This window comes from Neophocaena asiaeorientalis, unplaced genomic scaffold (assembly GCF_003031525.2).
Source record: "Neophocaena asiaeorientalis asiaeorientalis breed wild unplaced genomic scaffold, Neophocaena_asiaeorientalis_V1.1 scaffold203, whole genome shotgun sequence".
In the NCBI taxonomy this organism is placed as follows: Eukaryota; Metazoa; Chordata; class Mammalia; order Artiodactyla; family Phocoenidae; genus Neophocaena; species Neophocaena asiaeorientalis.
The window spans coordinates 296,888-315,124 of record NW_020172776.1 but is presented as its reverse complement, the minus strand read 5'-3'; the positions used below and the strand labels follow the sequence as shown (position 1 = coordinate 315,124).

Here is an 18,237-nt window from a genome sequence, read left to right as displayed (position 1 = left end):
TTTTTTTTTTTTTTTTTTTTTTTTAAAAAATGTGTTACTCCCTTGAACTGCAGTTTCTTTTTCTGGAAACTAAAAAAAAAAGTGACTTAAATGATCTTAAACCTCTCTTCCAACTCTAAGATTCTTTTATTTTGATAAGGAAATATGACGTTTCTGTCACTGATGTGAACCAAGGGAAGACTTTTGTTATATCGGTGTGATTGTCAAAATCGGACACATTCATGACTGAGACAGTCCAGGGGAGAAATTCCTACTGAGGACCACACTCCAAATATTGTCTTGAATTCAGAGGCATGCCCATCCATTTCTCCACAGGTTGTGTAGAGGTTAGTGTGCATTGCTTGGTTTCTGATGTTTCGATGTAAGGATCTGATTTAAAAGTTCATTTCCTTACACAACAGGAGCAGTGTTTGTAGGTCAAGCTCCCAAACTCTGAAATCCTTGAACTCTCTAGGAAATATCCTGGGCATATGATTTAACTTCTGGCTCCCTAGGTCTTGAATGGAGCCATTGGAAAATACGGAACAGGGAGAAAGGACCTCACCAGCAACTCATTTTATTTCTAGACTGAATAGCATGGTTGAGAATCGTAATGACTTTTGCCAGTTGTCTTACTTCTTGATCACTACATAATTTCACTGCTTCTGCACAGCACAACTGAATTCTGAGTCTATCTGCCTCCTCTGCTCCCATGCTCAGGAGAATAAACACTCTGGATGAAAAGACATGACACCTGGCAGATCAGGGCCACTGCAGACAATTGGTCTCCAGTCTTAGCTGGGTCCTCAGAAGTTCCTCTCAGTGCTTTTACTTGTTCAGAGTTGCCGCCTTCCAGTTACCTCACTGATTTCCCACAAACTCACCAGGCTCCTTCTGACACCTTTTACTGCCCTCTTCCTCTGTGTCCAAAGATGATCTTGCTGTCCCTATACTGAGGACATTTAGGTCCCAGGTAAGCCCTCCATCAACCACCAGCTAGGTGTCAACATGCTCCCTCTGTCCATATCCACACTGGCTCCCATGCACTGTCTTCCTATCTCAGAGGATGGCTTTCTCCCTCTCAAGTCCAAGTCCTCTAGGCCACTGACCTAAGTCAGTGACCTAAATCAGTGACCCACAGGCCACTGTGGAACTCTCTGGCATTTTATTCCTACAGTCATTGCCCTACCCTCCTCACTCTCCAACCTTCCTTCTCCACAGGTTTCTAAAAAAGTAAACTGGCTTTGAGGCCATTTCTCTCTCTAGCCATCATCAAGTCTCTCTTTTCTTTGAGAATATAAAATTTTCAAAGGTGTGGGCTAGACCCCTAACTCTGCTTTCTTACCTCATACAGGCATCTGACCTTGGAACCCACCATTCCTTAACTGCTTTCAATAAGGTCACCAATAATGACCTCACAACCCAGATGCAATTGACCTTTCTTAGTCTTTATCTCTGAGGATCTGTGTGCTGCACTTGGCAAAGCTGACCACACTCTCTTTCTTAAAACACTCTATGTATTTCCTTGGTTCCTCCAACACTGTGTCCTCCGGTTCTCTCCTTAACCTGGTTGTGCTTCTCTCTCACGTGGGCTCCTCTCCCTCTACCATCACTTAAAAGTTTGTTGAAGGCAGGACTGGGTGTTAAAGCATAAGGATTTTTGAGGTAGCTTGTCTCTTACTATTTGTGCTTCCATAGATTCTTAACCCCTCTATGCCCCAGTTTCCTCACCTTTTAAAATGGGATTGATAATATTTCTCATTGTTATGAGGGTTAAATCAGATAACACATGTAAAGTACTTAGTATGGATTTTTCATTTCAAAGAGAAAATTTAATTGTTATGAGCTAACTTAATTATATAAAGAAGCATTCTAAAATGAAATATTAGTTTTCCAATTTGCAGTAGCAGCTCACCAATATCTTATCATGTTTTAGGTTTTTCTAACTGTAAATGTCCTAGGAATTATTTTAAAAATGAAGAAAAAAAGGTGCTTTTCTGAATTTGTCATGACAGAGCCAATTCAAATTTTTAGTAATAGAGGAATATTTAGCAAGATTTTAGGGCATCTAAGACTGTTTTAAAATAACTAGATGTCTAGTTTTGATGGCTACCAAAGATTTAAAAAAAATAAAAGTATTACAACTAAAAAGAAGATTCAAAAACATACAAAATTTCAACACATTTGAATTTCTTGGATCACAAAATTTTTGTTTAACTTGTCCTTATAATTAAAGTGAGCCAATATTTGTTTTAAAAAAAAGGTAAGTTCAAATTTTATTTCTGATAAGTTAGTGCAATTACCAGAGATCTGTTGGCTCCTTTATACAAATAGGATAATAATATGTAACTGAACCAAATTAGGTTGATTTTGAACTTATGTGTGGAGGTCACCATAAATTAGAGCAAATGTATTGATTTCATGTTGTGAGGAGCTCGGAAAGTTTTATTTATGTGCTTTATTTCATGTTTCTTTTTCTTACAACCTGAAGCTGAATGTTAAAAGTAAACATTCTCAGACCAGAATGGATTGAGTTGAGTCTACACTTTGAGTGTCAGATGTCTGAATAGGTTCCATGTCTGTATCTAGAGCCCTTTCATCTTCATCATCCACTCAGTACTTAGAAATAGAACTTATGATTAATGACTGTATCTTTGTATCTGGTTTTATAGGGCCATAGTAATAGAAGAGTAGATTCAACTCTTGGCTTTTTTTTTTTTTTTTTTTTTTTTTTTGCGGGATGCGGGCCTCTCACTGTTGTGGCCTCTTCCGTTGTGGAGCCCAGGCTCCGGACGCGCAGGCTCAGTGGCCATGGCTCACGGGCCTAGCCGCTCCGCGGCATGTGGGATCTTCGTGGACCGGGGAACGAACCCGTGTTCTTTGCATCGGCAGGCGGACTCTCAACCACTGCGCCACCAGGCAAGCCCCAATTCGCTCACTTTTTAATGGGAGATTATTCACATTCTTACAGCTCATTGACCCACTGAGAGGTGCATCTTCTACTCCCCCTATAGGAGGAATCAGAAAACTGCATCCGTTTCTAGGATATCCCCTATCAAAAAGACAAATGAAAACAGGCAGCCAGTGGTAGGGCCATTTAGTGACTTCCTCCAGCCATCTCGTTTCCTGGTGCAATTTAAGGTGGATGAATGGTTCCCTCTGGCTCCAGGATAGCTAACTGGCCCTGGGGAAAATCATTCTCATACGCACGCTTGATGCACACACACCCTTTAATTCTCTTTCCTGACTTGCAGCCCCCCAAATAAAATCCTGATACTGGAGGAAGCAGCAGGTTCTTTCATTGCCATCTCTGGGCTACAAGAATCGAAGAGCAAAATGGATGTTTTCCTCTGAGAACTGGCACTGAACAGAAGGAAGTAAACGACTGCTCCAATTCAAGCATGTTTTAATCTCTGGAGAAGTGGGGACAGAGGAGGGGCAAAATTGGCCAAGGAATCAGTGGGAAAGTCATAAATTTTGTCTCTTATCCCAGCAACTAAGATTCCCCGTTTACAGTGCTGCCCACTCCTTTTTCTCTTTTAAAAGGGTTTGGATAATGAACAATCACTTTCTAAATTCTCAAGTTCAAAAATCTCTCAGTGGAGGAAGAAAAGGGAGTTTTTGAGTAAATCTCTAAAGGCTGGATGAATCGTTTGAAAACATGCTCAGAAATTTCAAGATTCACACGCACCTCATGAATACGCTGTCCTAAACTAAACTAAAGAATCTGGCAGCAAACAAATCCACAATTTTTTACCTCTTTGATACTTTATTCAAAAAGGTCAACTCATAGTCTCTATTTCCTTTAAAGAATTGTCTATCACTGGAAGATACAATGAGCAGTAAAACACTATTGTGATCCACTTTTAAAAATGATGGTGCAGTTTGACCTGAACCTAACCATGAGGACACAATTAGACAGATCCAGATGGGGGGGGGGGGGCATTCTACAAGTCAACTGGCATGGACTTATCAAAATGTCGGTGTCCTTAAAAGCTTAAACAAGAAGGTGGTGGTGGTGGTGGTGATGGTGGGCTGTTCTAGAATCAGGAGATTTTAGAGATATGACAAGCATATAGAATGTAGACCCTTACACCTTGATTCTTGATTGTGATAACGATATTGTCACTGTGAAGGAGAATTCCTTTGTTCTTAAGAGCCACATGCTAAAAAAGTATTTAGAGCAAAATGGCTTGATGTCTCCAACTTATTATTTTTTAAACCACAACATAATGTGCAGCTGCCCTACTCTTGGAGTAGAGGGAAAAAAACATTTGAATCATGAGGAAGAAGCCTCTAACTATGCTAGAAAAATGAATAAGGAAGCCAGGACAATACTTTGTTTATAACTTGCATATGCAATATGCCATACTCTAGCTGATGTGAGAATAAGGTATACACATGTCTTCTATTCCTGCTGAATCTCATTCTCCCTAGAAACCAGGAGGGCACATCTTACTCCTCCATCCCTCCCCTACATTACACAGCAGAGCGCCCAGCACAGCATTATCAAAGTTCCAATTGAAAGGAATTGGATTACAGAATGTTTTTTGAGAAAGCAGTACAAGTGGCAAAGTACTGAGTAATGGACAGAGAGGTGAGTCTTTCAGAGGTATCAAAGAATTGGGGCAGGATTTTGAAGTTATCCGTCTTGCCAATGAGCTGCTGAAAACCAGTCTTTATGGACCCAGGTGCTAACTGTCAGATGGTCAAAAATGATGACCCAGCAAAATAGCAGAATGGTCAAATCTGTGACTGAGGAGTCTTTAAAAAAAATGTGAATTTATATCAAACTACCCTTGATATTCTTAAAGTAAGAAGCCCCAAAGATTTGCTTTAAAACCATGTTCAAAAACCGCCACATGTGTATATGCCCAGTCCCTAGGCTATATGACCTATTAAAACACAATGATTTTCCACCAGCTTACATAATCATGGAATTTTTCTTTCAAATTTATGAATCAAGCCCTTAGTGTGAGTAGACAGTGAGGGAATTTTTTTATGAATAGCCTCCCTATTATCATGGTTCATGACTTTTTACAATGCAATTATTGTGGCACATATCATAACATAATTGAGATTCTAGAAATGAAAATGGGTGGTAATTGAAGGAATATAGTCAAGAAAATGCAAATGCCATTTTATTTGCAAATTAAATTAAAAATATAGTGAAGTGAGTATAGAAATTGATTGAAAAATTAATTGAGAGAAACGAACTTGGAATACTTTGTAAGGGACATCTGTAAGAAATTCCTCGCTCTAACACACTTTTTCAGAGAGTAAAACTTTTCCTGTAAGCTAAAACTTTAGTTGAAGCCAGACTAAAGACAGATCATTAGAAGATGTCAGAGTAGCCGAATTTATACTCTGAGGCCAAATGGTGAACTTGTGGACTTGCCGGGCCTGAGCAACAAGCAATAGGGAATTTTTCCAACATGAACTCCAAATCAATATTAGGCTAGAGTTTTTTGTTTTAACATTTGCCTTCTTTTCTTTCTCTCGCTCTCTCCCTCTCCCTCAATCATCTCTGTCCTTATGTTGTTTTTAAACTGCTCTTCATCATGGAACTCATAGTCTACTAGGAGAGCTGGATTATAAATGAATAATCACATTCAATAATTCGATAATTTGGTAGTAGTAAAGATACACTATTAATAATAATTATATGCTAGGATAAGTGCTCCAAAGGAAATGAATGAGGTTCAATAAGATAGTTTATCAAAGGCATGAGACTTGGGCCTGAGCCCAGGGAAAGCTTTGCAGGAGAAGTAATGTTTAAATGAGAAAGGACCCCTTTCAGGCCCAAAGAGCATTTCATCAGTACATGCTCCAGTACTGCGGGGAGGGGCTTAGCACATCATAGAACTGACGGAAGGACCGTGTATAGAGAATAAAGGGGGAGAGTGGTGGGGATTGAGACCATAGAGGTAGACAGTGTCCAGACACTGAGCAATACATGCTGTGTGGGCCTGGGTAAGGATTTTGGTCTTTATCTTGGGGACAATGGGGATGCTCTGAAGAGTTTTAACCAAGAGGCAGGGAGTGGTGGGTGTGAGTAACAGAAAGACTGGAAGGAGGACAGAGTGATGGAGGGCCACCAGTTAGGAGGCTGTTGTTAGCAGTTGGGGCCAGAGATAACGGTGGCTTAGCCTGGGGTAATGGCCGAGGTGGTGGGAGGTGTGTCTAGCTGTGAGAGGTGAGCACCTTGGACAAGCACATGCAGAGAGGAGGGAAAAGCAGAGGCTTGGAAAGTTTCTGGCCAAACTTGTTTGAACATGATACTGGCAGGTGCTTAAAATTAGGGGTCCAAATGACATTTTGCGTGGCTTTGGCCTTCCTGGAAATTATATTTGGATCACGAGAAAGGATGAAAAACTTCCCTCTTCTACAAACGCATCTCACTCTGGGGGAGAGAGAAATCGGTGATTTTGTTTAGTCCCTTGAGCAGTGAGAGCCGTGGTGGGTGGGTGCTCACAGTTAGAGGTTTGAAGCCTTGTCTAACTCTAGGGAACTGGGTTGTTTTGAACTGTCAGATCAGCTTGCAGGAGAAAGGGATAGCTAGATTAGCTGAAGTGCAGAATTTGTGCTGAATTCTCCCTTAATTGAGGCATAGATTGTGTCTTTGCACTGTTACCTTTCCTTGAAAAGCGACTTTAGACCGTTTCTGGAAGATCTGTAGATATCAGAAGGCTCAAGAACGAGTCTTTCTTGCAAAAGTTCTTTCAGTAAAACTGATTGCCAAAAAACAAAACAAAGCAAAACAAAACCACCCATTCCTTTGATATAATTAACTTAAAAAAAATCATGCTGGAGCCCTTTCAGTCTTTTGGATTGAGGAACAAGAGGGTAAGAACCATCATTGAACAAAATCACACGGCGGGAGCCCCCTCTCCCTTGCTCTTTTCCACACTGTGCTGCTGTGACTCCTATTTCTTTTCAGATACTTGTTTCCCAGGGACTGAATTCTTACTTACCTACTCAAGGAGTCATCCTACATTATTATTCTCCCCAGAGTAGTTTTTACAAGACCATGCCCAACATGTTAGGGGAAAAAATATATATTTGGAATCGTGGCATTTCAAGCCCTCTCCTAATGCACAGGACTTCTCAGCATCCAGCCAACTCCTTGCAAAGCTGGTTTTACTGGGGGTCACTAGTATTAGCTACTAGTTGCGTGCCAGCCATGTACTAGGCACAGATTATAATTAACTATTAAATTGAAATTCACCCAGTATTCAGGTATTAGTAGTATTGGTGATTTGGTGAATTACATCCATGATGAAATTCTATTTGAATTTCAAAATCTTTTTCCCCACTGAGCCACCAAAAATGCTGACAATCTCAGCTAACAAGCCTATGTGTGACAGTTCAGTGTTATGCATTGTCTCTTTCCTTGCTACTACCTCACTACTGCAGAGAAAGGACCAGAAATTAGGTACTAAGATGAAAAATAGGAGAGGATGGACCAAATATAGACTGTTGAGCTTTGAACAATTGATTTCTGATAATCCTGGAAGAGGAAATAAAACAGACCTACATGAAGATTTTCTTTTTTTCTACATGTACATAATTCAGTCGTCTTAGAGTTGTGTGCTTCTGGATTTGATTTTTTTAAAAAGCCAAAACAGAATGCCATTTTGCCTGTTCTCTGTGATACCAAGAAAGTGATCACTGATTTTATAAACTGATTTCCCCTGAGTGAGACAATTTCTTGTCTAATTTTACCCCATTGTTCCTAAAATCATCGTCCAATGGATCTCAATGAATCTAACTGCATAAGTGCATATCTCTCATTTATATCTTTTTCTTATAGTCATAAAACCTCCCACAAGTGAAAGGAAAGTGACGCTCATCGATTGGTTTCCTGCTTGCCTTCAGGGTTAGAATCAAAAATATTGCAGTCTGGGGCTCCAGTTCCCCAAGGAACACGGTAGATGGCAGTGTGCGATGAAGATTCCTGCCTCTCAGCCTTGCAGGGGCAACTGACTGGGAAGAGATGGAATCTCTGGACAGGAGTGTTGTTTTTTCCAGCCCAGTCAGAGGAAGAGGTTATCCTCCTAGGAAATGATTTCCCTACATAAACTTGGTTTTGCCGAATCAGTAACTGAAGTTACTTGAACTATACTGACACCAAAGAATCTTAATCTTCTTTAATTTAAGCCTGAAAAAAATCTGCACTTCAAAACTCTTCTTCAGTACATGGAATAATCTTACAGTTATATGATGTGCTGACCTCCCTGTGCTTCAGTTTTTATTAATCCCTGACACAAGATCACTCTGGGCAACCTACAGATAAGTCCTCTGGACATTTCATAAGCACAAGCTGGATATACTTTGTGATTTGACTTTTCAACATCATATCTGGACTAATTTGAGAATCAGTGTATACCCTCAAGGACATGTTTAATTAGGTGAATGTTCTTTGGTTGTTTTAAAGCATTTTAAAGTTTTTTTTGCATAATATCTCCCCTAAAACTTATTGATTATTTCCCAATAGCCCTAAAATATATGTAAGATAATTTAAATGTTTTATTACAGAAGAGACAGACATCTGGGATAGTTTTGTTGAAGATTTTAAAATTTTGTTGAAGATTTTAAAACTGTGACTACTTCATTAATAAGGAAATAAATAATTTCTGGTATGCTGCTCATTCTTAAACACTAGCAGAGGAGACCTTGGTCAACACCAGTAACAGATTTTTTTTTTTTTTTAAAGAATTTCCCCAGAATAGAAGTTCTTAGAGGAAAGGAGAGATGTTATGCATAAATTGTGTACAGCACTTTATTACACTGAGATTTAATAACTTAAGTAGACACATATCTACGATCACACTTTCCCACCCTTTCCTCCTATTTGGATTTGTGTCCTTGAATTGGGAGCTTTGCTCTGACCTCCGTTTGAAAGTATGTGTGGCCGCCTGGCCTTTTTCACTTGGACTAATATTCTTTAGTCCAGACCTCTTTGTCCATTGAGAGTTCAGACCTGTGTCCAATTACACCGTCCCCTGGAACACCTGGCTTTGGCTTTTCATGGCCTGACTCACTCTTCTGGCCCCACTTAGGCTGAACTGCTAGGCCTTCTCAGAGTTGCTTCCATTGGACTGGATGGAGGCCTTTGGATTCCAGAATTGTGTTGTCAATTGCAGGGATCTCTTTCCTCAGTGTCTTCAACATAATCTCTTTTGGGGGTTGCTTTTCCCCTTCCTTAACTGCTGGTGTTTCTCAGGGTTCTGCTCTAGGCCCTCCTTTCTATTCTGCATGGATTTGTGGGCAATCCCAATCAGTCCCTGTCTTCCAGTTACCATTTACGTGTCCATGCTAACCCCTTCTATGTCCAGGTCTGCAGCCCACATCCTTCCCTTGAGATCCAGAACTGTAGATACCTCAAATCTATAGAGACACTTAGATGTCTCCCTGGCACCTATGGTAGGGGCATGGGAGACAGAGGTATAGTAGTACATTATTTGTGGTAGGAGTACATGAATCAATAAAGAAATTCATTACAAACTATCAATCTATAATACTTGTTGGACACTTCCTGTGGACAGTCATGGATAATTGGAATTATTTTAGGGTGGGAAGAGAGCTTGGTTAGGAAATAAAGCTATACCAATTACCTCCCTAACCTTCATGTAGAATAGATTAGTTGACATTGCTTTCAAAAGTCTTTGATGCTATTTTAAGAAATGAGCATTAATTGGTATGAAGGTTCTGAAAAGAAGATGTCTAAAAACAGACCAAAATATGTTGTCCTCTGTTATCTATATGTAGATGTGGTTTAAAGATGTATGAGGGGCTTTCCTGGTGGCGCAGTGGTTGAGGGTCCGCCTGCCGATGCAGGGGACGCGGGTTCATGCCCCGGTCAGGGAGGATCCCACATGCCGTGGAGCAGCTGGGCCCATGGGCCATGGCCGCTGGGCCTGCACGTCCGGAGCCTGTGCTCCGCAACGGGGGAGGCCACAACAGTGAGAGGCCTGCGTACCGCAAACAAACAAACAAAAAAAGATGTATGAGTAACCAGCAGTCCGGTACATACCACAGATTGTCTTATCTACTTCACTTCATTATTTACTTTCTCAAATATTTGTCTTACCTCCCTTAATGGTGCTGTAACATATAGGGCATCAACAGTGTCATTCCTGTTTTGGGATCGCCTCAGTATTTAACAGCGTGCATATCTCAAAGATGGCAGGCAATCATTGCATGTTTGTGTGCAGGGCTTAGGGTGCAGCTGGCTCTTCTGAAGAAGGACAGTTACTTTGGTTAGTTTATTTGGACTTACCTCATGACGACGGGCAGTACAGCGTATTGTGTTCATAGTAATTGAAACATTGGACTGCATAAGGCATCCTACACTGCGTACACAGAACTGGGCTGACTCTGCTAATTAGTCATTGCCATTTCTTGTCTTGCAATGATACCATGCCAAAGAACTCACTAATAGAACTGTAAAAAAACTGAAGAGCTAATGTCCAGGCAGACAAGCACATTTAGAAGTATAGATAAGCCAGTGAGTCACACTCGTCTCTTCAGTTAGGTGATTAACTAAAAGGAAAATATGGGAGAAAATATAGCTGGGATCCAGGGTTTTCAATCCCTGGATGAAGTCTGATGAGACTATCAAGATAGCATGGATCCATATAGTTCCAGAAGCTAAAGAATTAGGTTAGCACCTATTTTAATTGAGCTTCAATTGGATTGGATTGTGTGCATAAAATACACCGATTTTAACAGGGTAGAAGTTTATTTCTGTCTCCTGTGAAAGACTAGAGGTAGGCGATCAAGAGAAGTTTAGTAACACACCAGGGTCACACAGCTTGGTGACAGTAGAACTTTAAATTCATCATCTGAGAAGTTAAAATGATAACAGCACCTACCTTCTGAGCTGCAAGGATTCAATGCTAGAAAACGTGACATACTTAGAAAAATGCCTGGCAACACAGTAAAATTGCTCAGTAAGTGTTATTTAATAATGTGAGGGACCTCGGATGAATCAAGAGATCACATCCATAAATGAAACCTAACATAGTGATAACTTTCTTGGAGGAAGTATGCAGGGTGCTATGAGAGGATATAATTGGGCTGACTTCCCTGGCAATCCAGTGGTTAAGACTCTGTGCCTCCACCGCAGGGGGCATGGTTCAATCTCTGGTCGGGGAACTAAAATCCCGCCTGCAGCCAAGAAAAACAAACAAACAAACAAACAAACAAAAAACTGGGTTTCTGACCTAGTCTGGGGAACACTCCCCAGAAGAACTGACACTCCAGCTGTATCTGAACCATGACTAGGTGTTAGCTGGGTGGCTGGCTGAACCTGGTTCCAGCCGGAGAGAACTGACCTGTCCTGAATTAGCAGGGAGCACGGGGAAAGGACTGAAAGGAGGGTTTGTGGATTTCAGAAGATGAGGCTAGAGAGAGGGGCAGCATTTTGGTCTGTATCCGAAAGCAGTGGGCAGCCACCAAGGAGGATGCCTTGGGGGAGGACGCAGTTATCGAGGCTGGATCTTCGACTTATTCCTGAGCCTGATTTGCAGTCTCTGACCTTGGGGAGGCTGATGAGCCCTGCCCGAGGTCGGGACTACTGGCGGCTTGCCTTGATTACCTGGATTTCCCGAGGGCGGGGCGGGGCGGCTCAGGTCTTTTGAAGAGATTTGCTGGCTGCGTTCAATAATATCAAAAAACAAAAAAAACCCCAAAATCCATTGAACATCAGATAGTTAGGGGGAAAGGAAATTTATTTTGACTCGGGCTTCCTCACCTACGTAAAAATATTTCATCAGCCCTAAACCAGAGGAGAAAACATATGGATAATCTGAAAACACTTACACTTGGCTCTAGAAATCGCAAAGATAAATAGCACCAGAGGCAGGGTCACATGTTTGTCATTGTTCCTGCACACTCACCACTCACGCAAATTCACACTGACCCCCTATGGCCTCTGCTTAGACTCTGGTACCTACAAGGTGACAGAAGGGTGAGGCTCCTTGGGGTGACTAAGCATTACTTCTTTACTTGAGGGTGGGTGGCCTAGGGTCATTGAAATTTACATAGAGACCCAGATTAGAACTTGCTATTTTTACAGATAATTTGCTGTAGATAAGCAACTCTGTGGCCAGTTCTTATCCAGATAGGAACACACTTTGTGAATAAAACACATAAACATTATTCAATTTTTTTCTCAATATTTTTGACAAAAAAACCCACCAGAGGAATGAAATATAAGAGGTCCTGAGTACGGATTAGACTAGAGGACTAGAGTACGGATTACATATTATCAAGTATATAACTATGGAGTCTCATCATCCTTGACATTTTTTGTAGAGTCTGTCCTTTACACTAAGTGCAGAAGTGCAACATTCTACATATTCTAAAATGCCTAAAATATTCTCTTCGTGGAGCTCACCGGGTCTGCAAAGCATGGCTCCTTTTGAAGAGGAGAGCACAGAGCACCATTAGTGGGCTTTAGTGGCGTTAATAATTCAGAGAGGTGCCCTCCATCTTCTTTCAGATACACAGAAGGGTCCACTTTAATGTATAACAGGGCTGCAGAGAAGAGAGGAGTCAAGTCCCATGCCAGGGGATGGAAGCTAATTGTGAAAAGTTGCCCCACGACAGCTGCTGCCTTATGAAAAATGTGAACTGTGGTTTAAGCAAACACTTCATCTTCTTGTAGGGATGTTAGATTCCCGACAGGGCTGACTATGTCCCCCTCCCTCACCAGAGGCTGCATCTTATCTAACTAGCAGGTGTGAAAGTCAATTTCTTTTTTAATCAGGAAGCTACAGACGCAAGCTCATTTTGTGATTTAATCTTAACTTGTAGAAGCACTAATGATAATTAAAAATTATTCTAAAAATTAAAAAAATCTTTGTGCACATTTTTGATATGTTGTCATGAGCGTATTAAGACATTACAGATAAGTGGCTCCAAATATTTCCAGTACCTGAAAATTTTAAAAATGACATTTCTTCCTGAACTCAGCATTATGGTAGTAATGAAGAATCTGGAATTAAAGTATTTCTGGGGAAGAAATATTTCTCCCAGCAGACAAAGACTCAGAGGCAGCAGCGAGTCAGTTATTATATAATTAAGCCACAATCAGAGCTGGCTGAAAAATGTACATCAATGAGAGATGATCCTTTTTGTCATAGTTAAGCATCTGTTGAGGGCCTATTAGATATCAGACAGTGCTATAGAGAACAACCTGATTTGGCATCGTCATCGCAGTTAAATAATTTAAATAGAAAAAAAAAAAAAAGAAAGGAACCTCATCATAATTGGGCAAAGGTAGGAAAATGATTCATATTTAGCTACGTCATATGAATTAGTTCTGAGATTGCAGAAGCCATACAAAAGGATGGTTGGGTTTGTCATTAGGGTCTTTGGTTGCCAAGAGACTAAGATTTGGGGCTGTCTCTTGGAGTTATGAAATCTGATGTAGAGCAATGGTCCTCCAATAATGGTCAGAGGGCGTCCTGACCATTAGAGGCCCTGTTAGGACATCTAATACTAATTAGGACAAGTTCTTCACTTTCCAGCTAAATATCTGTGGGAAGCCAAATTTTCTTCACGTAGTTCAACCAAGACAACATATCGCAACAGATCAGCAGAGGCAGATGTGAGAATCCATCTGTCTTCTGTTAAGCAGGAATTACAGTGATTTGCAAACATGCAAAAGAGTGGTATTCTACTCACTAATTATTATTTTTTTTGGAAGGAAAATAAAGTTATTTTTTCATAAAACTGTGCTATTTATGTTAACATATAATGGTTTTATTTTAAATGAATTAAATAAATTCTTTAAAAATTTCCCTCAGTTTGAATTTCTAATGGTGTGTATATGGAGAAATAAAATTCACATAAACACAAAGATTTTTGGGGTTCTCAGGTTTAAGAGTGTCAAGGGTCTTGAGATGAAGATTTTAAAAAGTTTGAGACCCACTGCTGTAGATGTTTAACTTATGAAAATGGAATCAGCCAACAGATAAAATTACAATGAAAGATGTGCAGTTGCCCTTGCAAGAAGGACAAGAAACTTCTGGGAAATGGGAAGTTATTCAGAATGCATGTATTGCAGGGAAGTGTTTACTCTTAGATTGCCCTTAGCAACAGGAATTCATTGACCTTCCAACTCCCTTTATGATTTATTTTAAATTAATTTTTTAAGAATTGAAGTGTAGTTGATTTACAATATTGTGTTTCATGTGTACAGCAAAGTGATTCAATTATATATATACTTTTTTTCAGATTATTTTCCATGGTAGCTTATCATAAGATATTGAATAGAGTTCTCTGTGCTAGACAGTAAATCTTTATTGCTTATCTGTTATCTATTTTACATACAGTAGTTTGTATCTGTTAATCCCATACTCTTAATTTACCCCTCCCCTACTCCCTTTCCTCTTGGGTAACCATATGTTTGTTTTCTATGTCTGTGGGTCTATTCCTGTTTTGTAAATAAGTTCATTTGTATCTTTTTTTTTTTTAGAATCTACATATAAGCCATTTCGTATGATATTTGTCTTTCTCTGTTTGACTTCACTTTGTATGATAATCTCTAGGTCCATCCATGTTGTTGCAAATGGCATTATTTCATTCTTTTTCATTACTAATATTCCAGTATATATATATGTATATGTCACATTGTCTTAAACCAATCATCTGTTGATGGGCACTTCGGTTGCTTCCATGTCTTGGCTATTGTAGATAGTGCTGCCATGAACATTGGGGTGCATGTATCTTTTCAAATTAGAGTTTTCATCTTTTTTGATAATTGTGTCTTAGCTCTCCTTCATTATGATTTTCATTGCTCTTTCTACTTCCAGTACAGACACTATATAATTTATTGTTTAAACTAGAACTCTCTTAAAGTAAAGGGAGGTTTTATTAATATGGCAGGGCAACAGGCTTACCTGGCTGCTCTCTTTCTTATCCTGTTCAATAACTACCCTCCAAGAGAGGAATTGCTGAATCAAAGGATATGAAAACTCTTCTAGATCCTGTTCATTAACAGCTGTACTAGAGATGTGATTATATTAGGCAAGACTTGATTAGATTTCAGTAGTGTGTTTCTGTATTTGATCTCTAAAACATTTTGTTGTTTAAAGTTGAGCTCTGAAATTAGATAATCTCATTCAGATGGCAGTAGGTTCGCTAGTTGAACTCAAAGAGGATAACTGTAGTACTGTGAAATTTGGCATGTGATTTCATGCCATCATTTTGCCCCGGAAGAGTAAATTCACTTGATAAGATTTGAGGCCTAGACTTTGATCCTGATTGTGGGCGGGGACTGTGCCCCAGGCACTATAAAAAGCCAGATTGTCAGAGCTCCCACTCACTTCACCAAGAAGCCTGGAGAGGTAAAAGTGCAGACTTCAGAGCTTCAGGGCATCAGCTGAAAGTCCCCAAATCAATGTAAGCAATCATTTCTGTCTGGGTTGTTTCCACTATCCCATTTCTCTCTCATTAGCTATAATTATCTTTTGAATACCCAGGAGTGGAATTGCTGGATCATATGGTAGTTTTATTTTTAATTGTTTGAGGAACCTCCATAGTGTTTTCCATAATGGCTGCACCAATTTACATTCCCACCAACAGTGCACAAGTGTTCCCTTTTCTCCACATCCTCACCAACACTTGTTGTTTGTAGATTATTTATTTATTTATTACTGTAGGTCCTTGTTGGTTATCTATTTTAAATACAGCAGTGTGTACATGTCAATACCAAACTCCCAATCTATCTCTCCCCCCAATCCATTCCCCTTTGTTAACCATAAGTTCATTCTCTCAGTCTTTGAATCTGCTTCTGTTTTGTAAGTAAGTTCATTTGTATCATTTTTTTGTTTTTTTTTAGATTCCACATATAAGCAATATCATATGATGTCTGTCTTTCTCTGTCTGGCTTACTTCACTTAGTATGATAATCTCCAGGTCCATCCATGTTGCTGCAAATGGCATTATTTCATTCTTTACAATGGCTGAGTAATATTCCAGTGTGTTTATGTACCACATCTTCTTTATCCATTCATCTGTTGATGGACATTTATGTTGCTCGCATGCCTTGGCTACTGTAAACAGTGCTGCAATGAACATTGGGGTACATGTATCCTTGTGAACCATGCTTTTCTCTGCATATGTGCCTAGGAGTGGGATTGCTGGATCATATGGTAGCTCTATTTTTAATATTTTAAGGAACCTACATAGTGTTCTCCATAGTGGCTGTACCATGTTTGTAGATTTTTTGATGATTGCCATTTGAACAGGTGTGAGGTGATACGGTGGTTTTGATTTGCGTTTCCCTGATGATTAGCAATGTTGAGCATATTTTCATGTGCCTGTTGGTCACTTTTGGGGCACGAACCCGTGTCCCCTGCATCGGCAGGCGGACTCTCAACCACTGCGCCACCAGGGAAGCCCCTCTGCCCATTTTTTAAACTGGGTTTTTCGTTTTGATGTTGAGTTGTATGGGTTCTTTGTATGTTTTGGATGTTAACCCCTTATCAGATATATAAAATGCCTTCTCCCATTCAGTAGGTGGCCTTTTCTTTTTTTAATGATTGTATTTAGGTGTGGAAATTCTTTTTCTTCAACTGCAAATGACTTACAAAGTAATGCTGTTTAGGGGGTAAAGACTGTGCTCCTGGTTCCTGTTAAAGACCCAGTTGGGAAAAAGAAAAAAGACCCAGTTTGGCTCACCTCCTACGGGGAGAAGCTGTGGTCAGAGCAGATAAGACTTCACCCAGAAGTCTCCAGACAAGGTAAGCTGTCTCCCATGAAAAGACAATGTCCAACTGTCCTATTTCTCTTTCTTGTGATCACTTAAATTTTGGATAGTTTTCCTCACAGACAGTGCCTTTGCTATGACTCTCTGTTGACTTAGTGTCACTTTCCTGTCTAAACTACTGAAAGGTTTACATTATTTAATTTTTGTATTGGATTTAGGTACATCCTGACTATTGAAGAGCAGATCAGGTACTGAAGGCTCCCGATCGCTCCCAGAAGCTAATAAAGGGCTGCTTCAGATCAATTCTGCTAGAGTGAACTTCAGGGACCATGGCCAACCGTCTGCAAGAGGAGGCAGCCTGTCCAGTCTGTCAGGAGGTTTTTCTCAACCCCATTGCTCTCTCCTGTGCCCACACTTTCTGCTTTGATTGCATGCAAAGTTGGATGGAAGAACAGAAGGATCTGAAATTGATCTGTCCCGTGTGTCGAGGCATCAATGAGAATCCTCCTTTGGAGGAATGGCAAGTTGGAGAACTGATTCTTCTCATCACACAGCATGGTTCCCAACTGGAGCAGGGTCTGCATGTGAATGACGAGTACCTGAAGTTCTGGGAGGACATAACTCTGGATGCAGCCACCGCCAACCCCTTTCTTGTCCTCTCTGATGACCTAAGGAGTGTCCAGTGTGGGAAGATCTGCCAGAACCTGATGGAAGATCCCCAGAGATTTGCATACTGGGCTTGTATCCTGGGCACTCCGTGCTTCTCCTCTGGCTGTCATTACTGGGTGGTAGAAGTGGGAGAGGGGAATGAGTGGGCTCTGGGGGTCTGCAAAAAATCGGTTGACAGGAAGAGGAAGAGCGGTTTTTCCTCTGAACATGGCTTCTGGATCATCAGCATGAAGGCGGGAATAATCTATACCTGCTCCATCCCAGAAACCAGAATTCCTGCAAGCCCTGGCCTTAGCCAAGTAGGAATTTTTCTAGATATTGAATTGGAAGAAATCAAGTTTTTTGATGTTAGCAATGATGCCCTCATCTACATACACAGTAATTTCTCCTGTTTGGAGCCTTTGTGTCCATTCTTTAGTCCTGAGCTCCCCGGAGAAGGTGATAATGGTGGCCCCCTAACCATCTGTCCATCAGGAACTCATCCCTTCCTAGAAACGTCCTGTGAGGTGAATGAGATCTCTGATGTGAGAAATGTCAGAATGACTCAAGAAGAGACAATTTTGTAGACTTTGTAGCTAAGCAATTTAAATTGATTTGAAGGTGTATTTTGTAGACCTTGCAGCTAAATAACTATGGGGTGTAGGGGGTGTTATTAAGCACTTTAAAGCCTCAGTTTTTCAGTCTTTACTTGGGGATAATTATATCTCTCAGCCAAACAGCTGTGATGATTAGAGACTACACTGTGCATTTATTCTGTAGTATATACAATGGGGAGTTTTAGATTATAAATTAAATTATTACATTTTGTGGATAGGAACAATGCCTTTTTCATTATTTCATGCCTTTTCTATAGTATAATTCCTGAT

General features: G+C 40.3%; 1 protein-coding gene across 1 annotated transcript; it reads left to right on the top strand.

Annotated features, from left to right (window-relative positions):
- The first annotated feature begins 17,031 nt into the window (after positions 1-17,031).
- RFPL4B (ret finger protein like 4B) lies at positions 17,032-17,937 on the top strand. The gene has a single exon (XM_024740953.1). It carries the CDS (start codon positions 17,032-17,034, stop codon positions 17,935-17,937), a length of 906 nt encoding a protein of 301 aa, XP_024596721.1.
- The last annotated feature ends 300 nt before the right edge of the window (positions 17,938-18,237 follow it).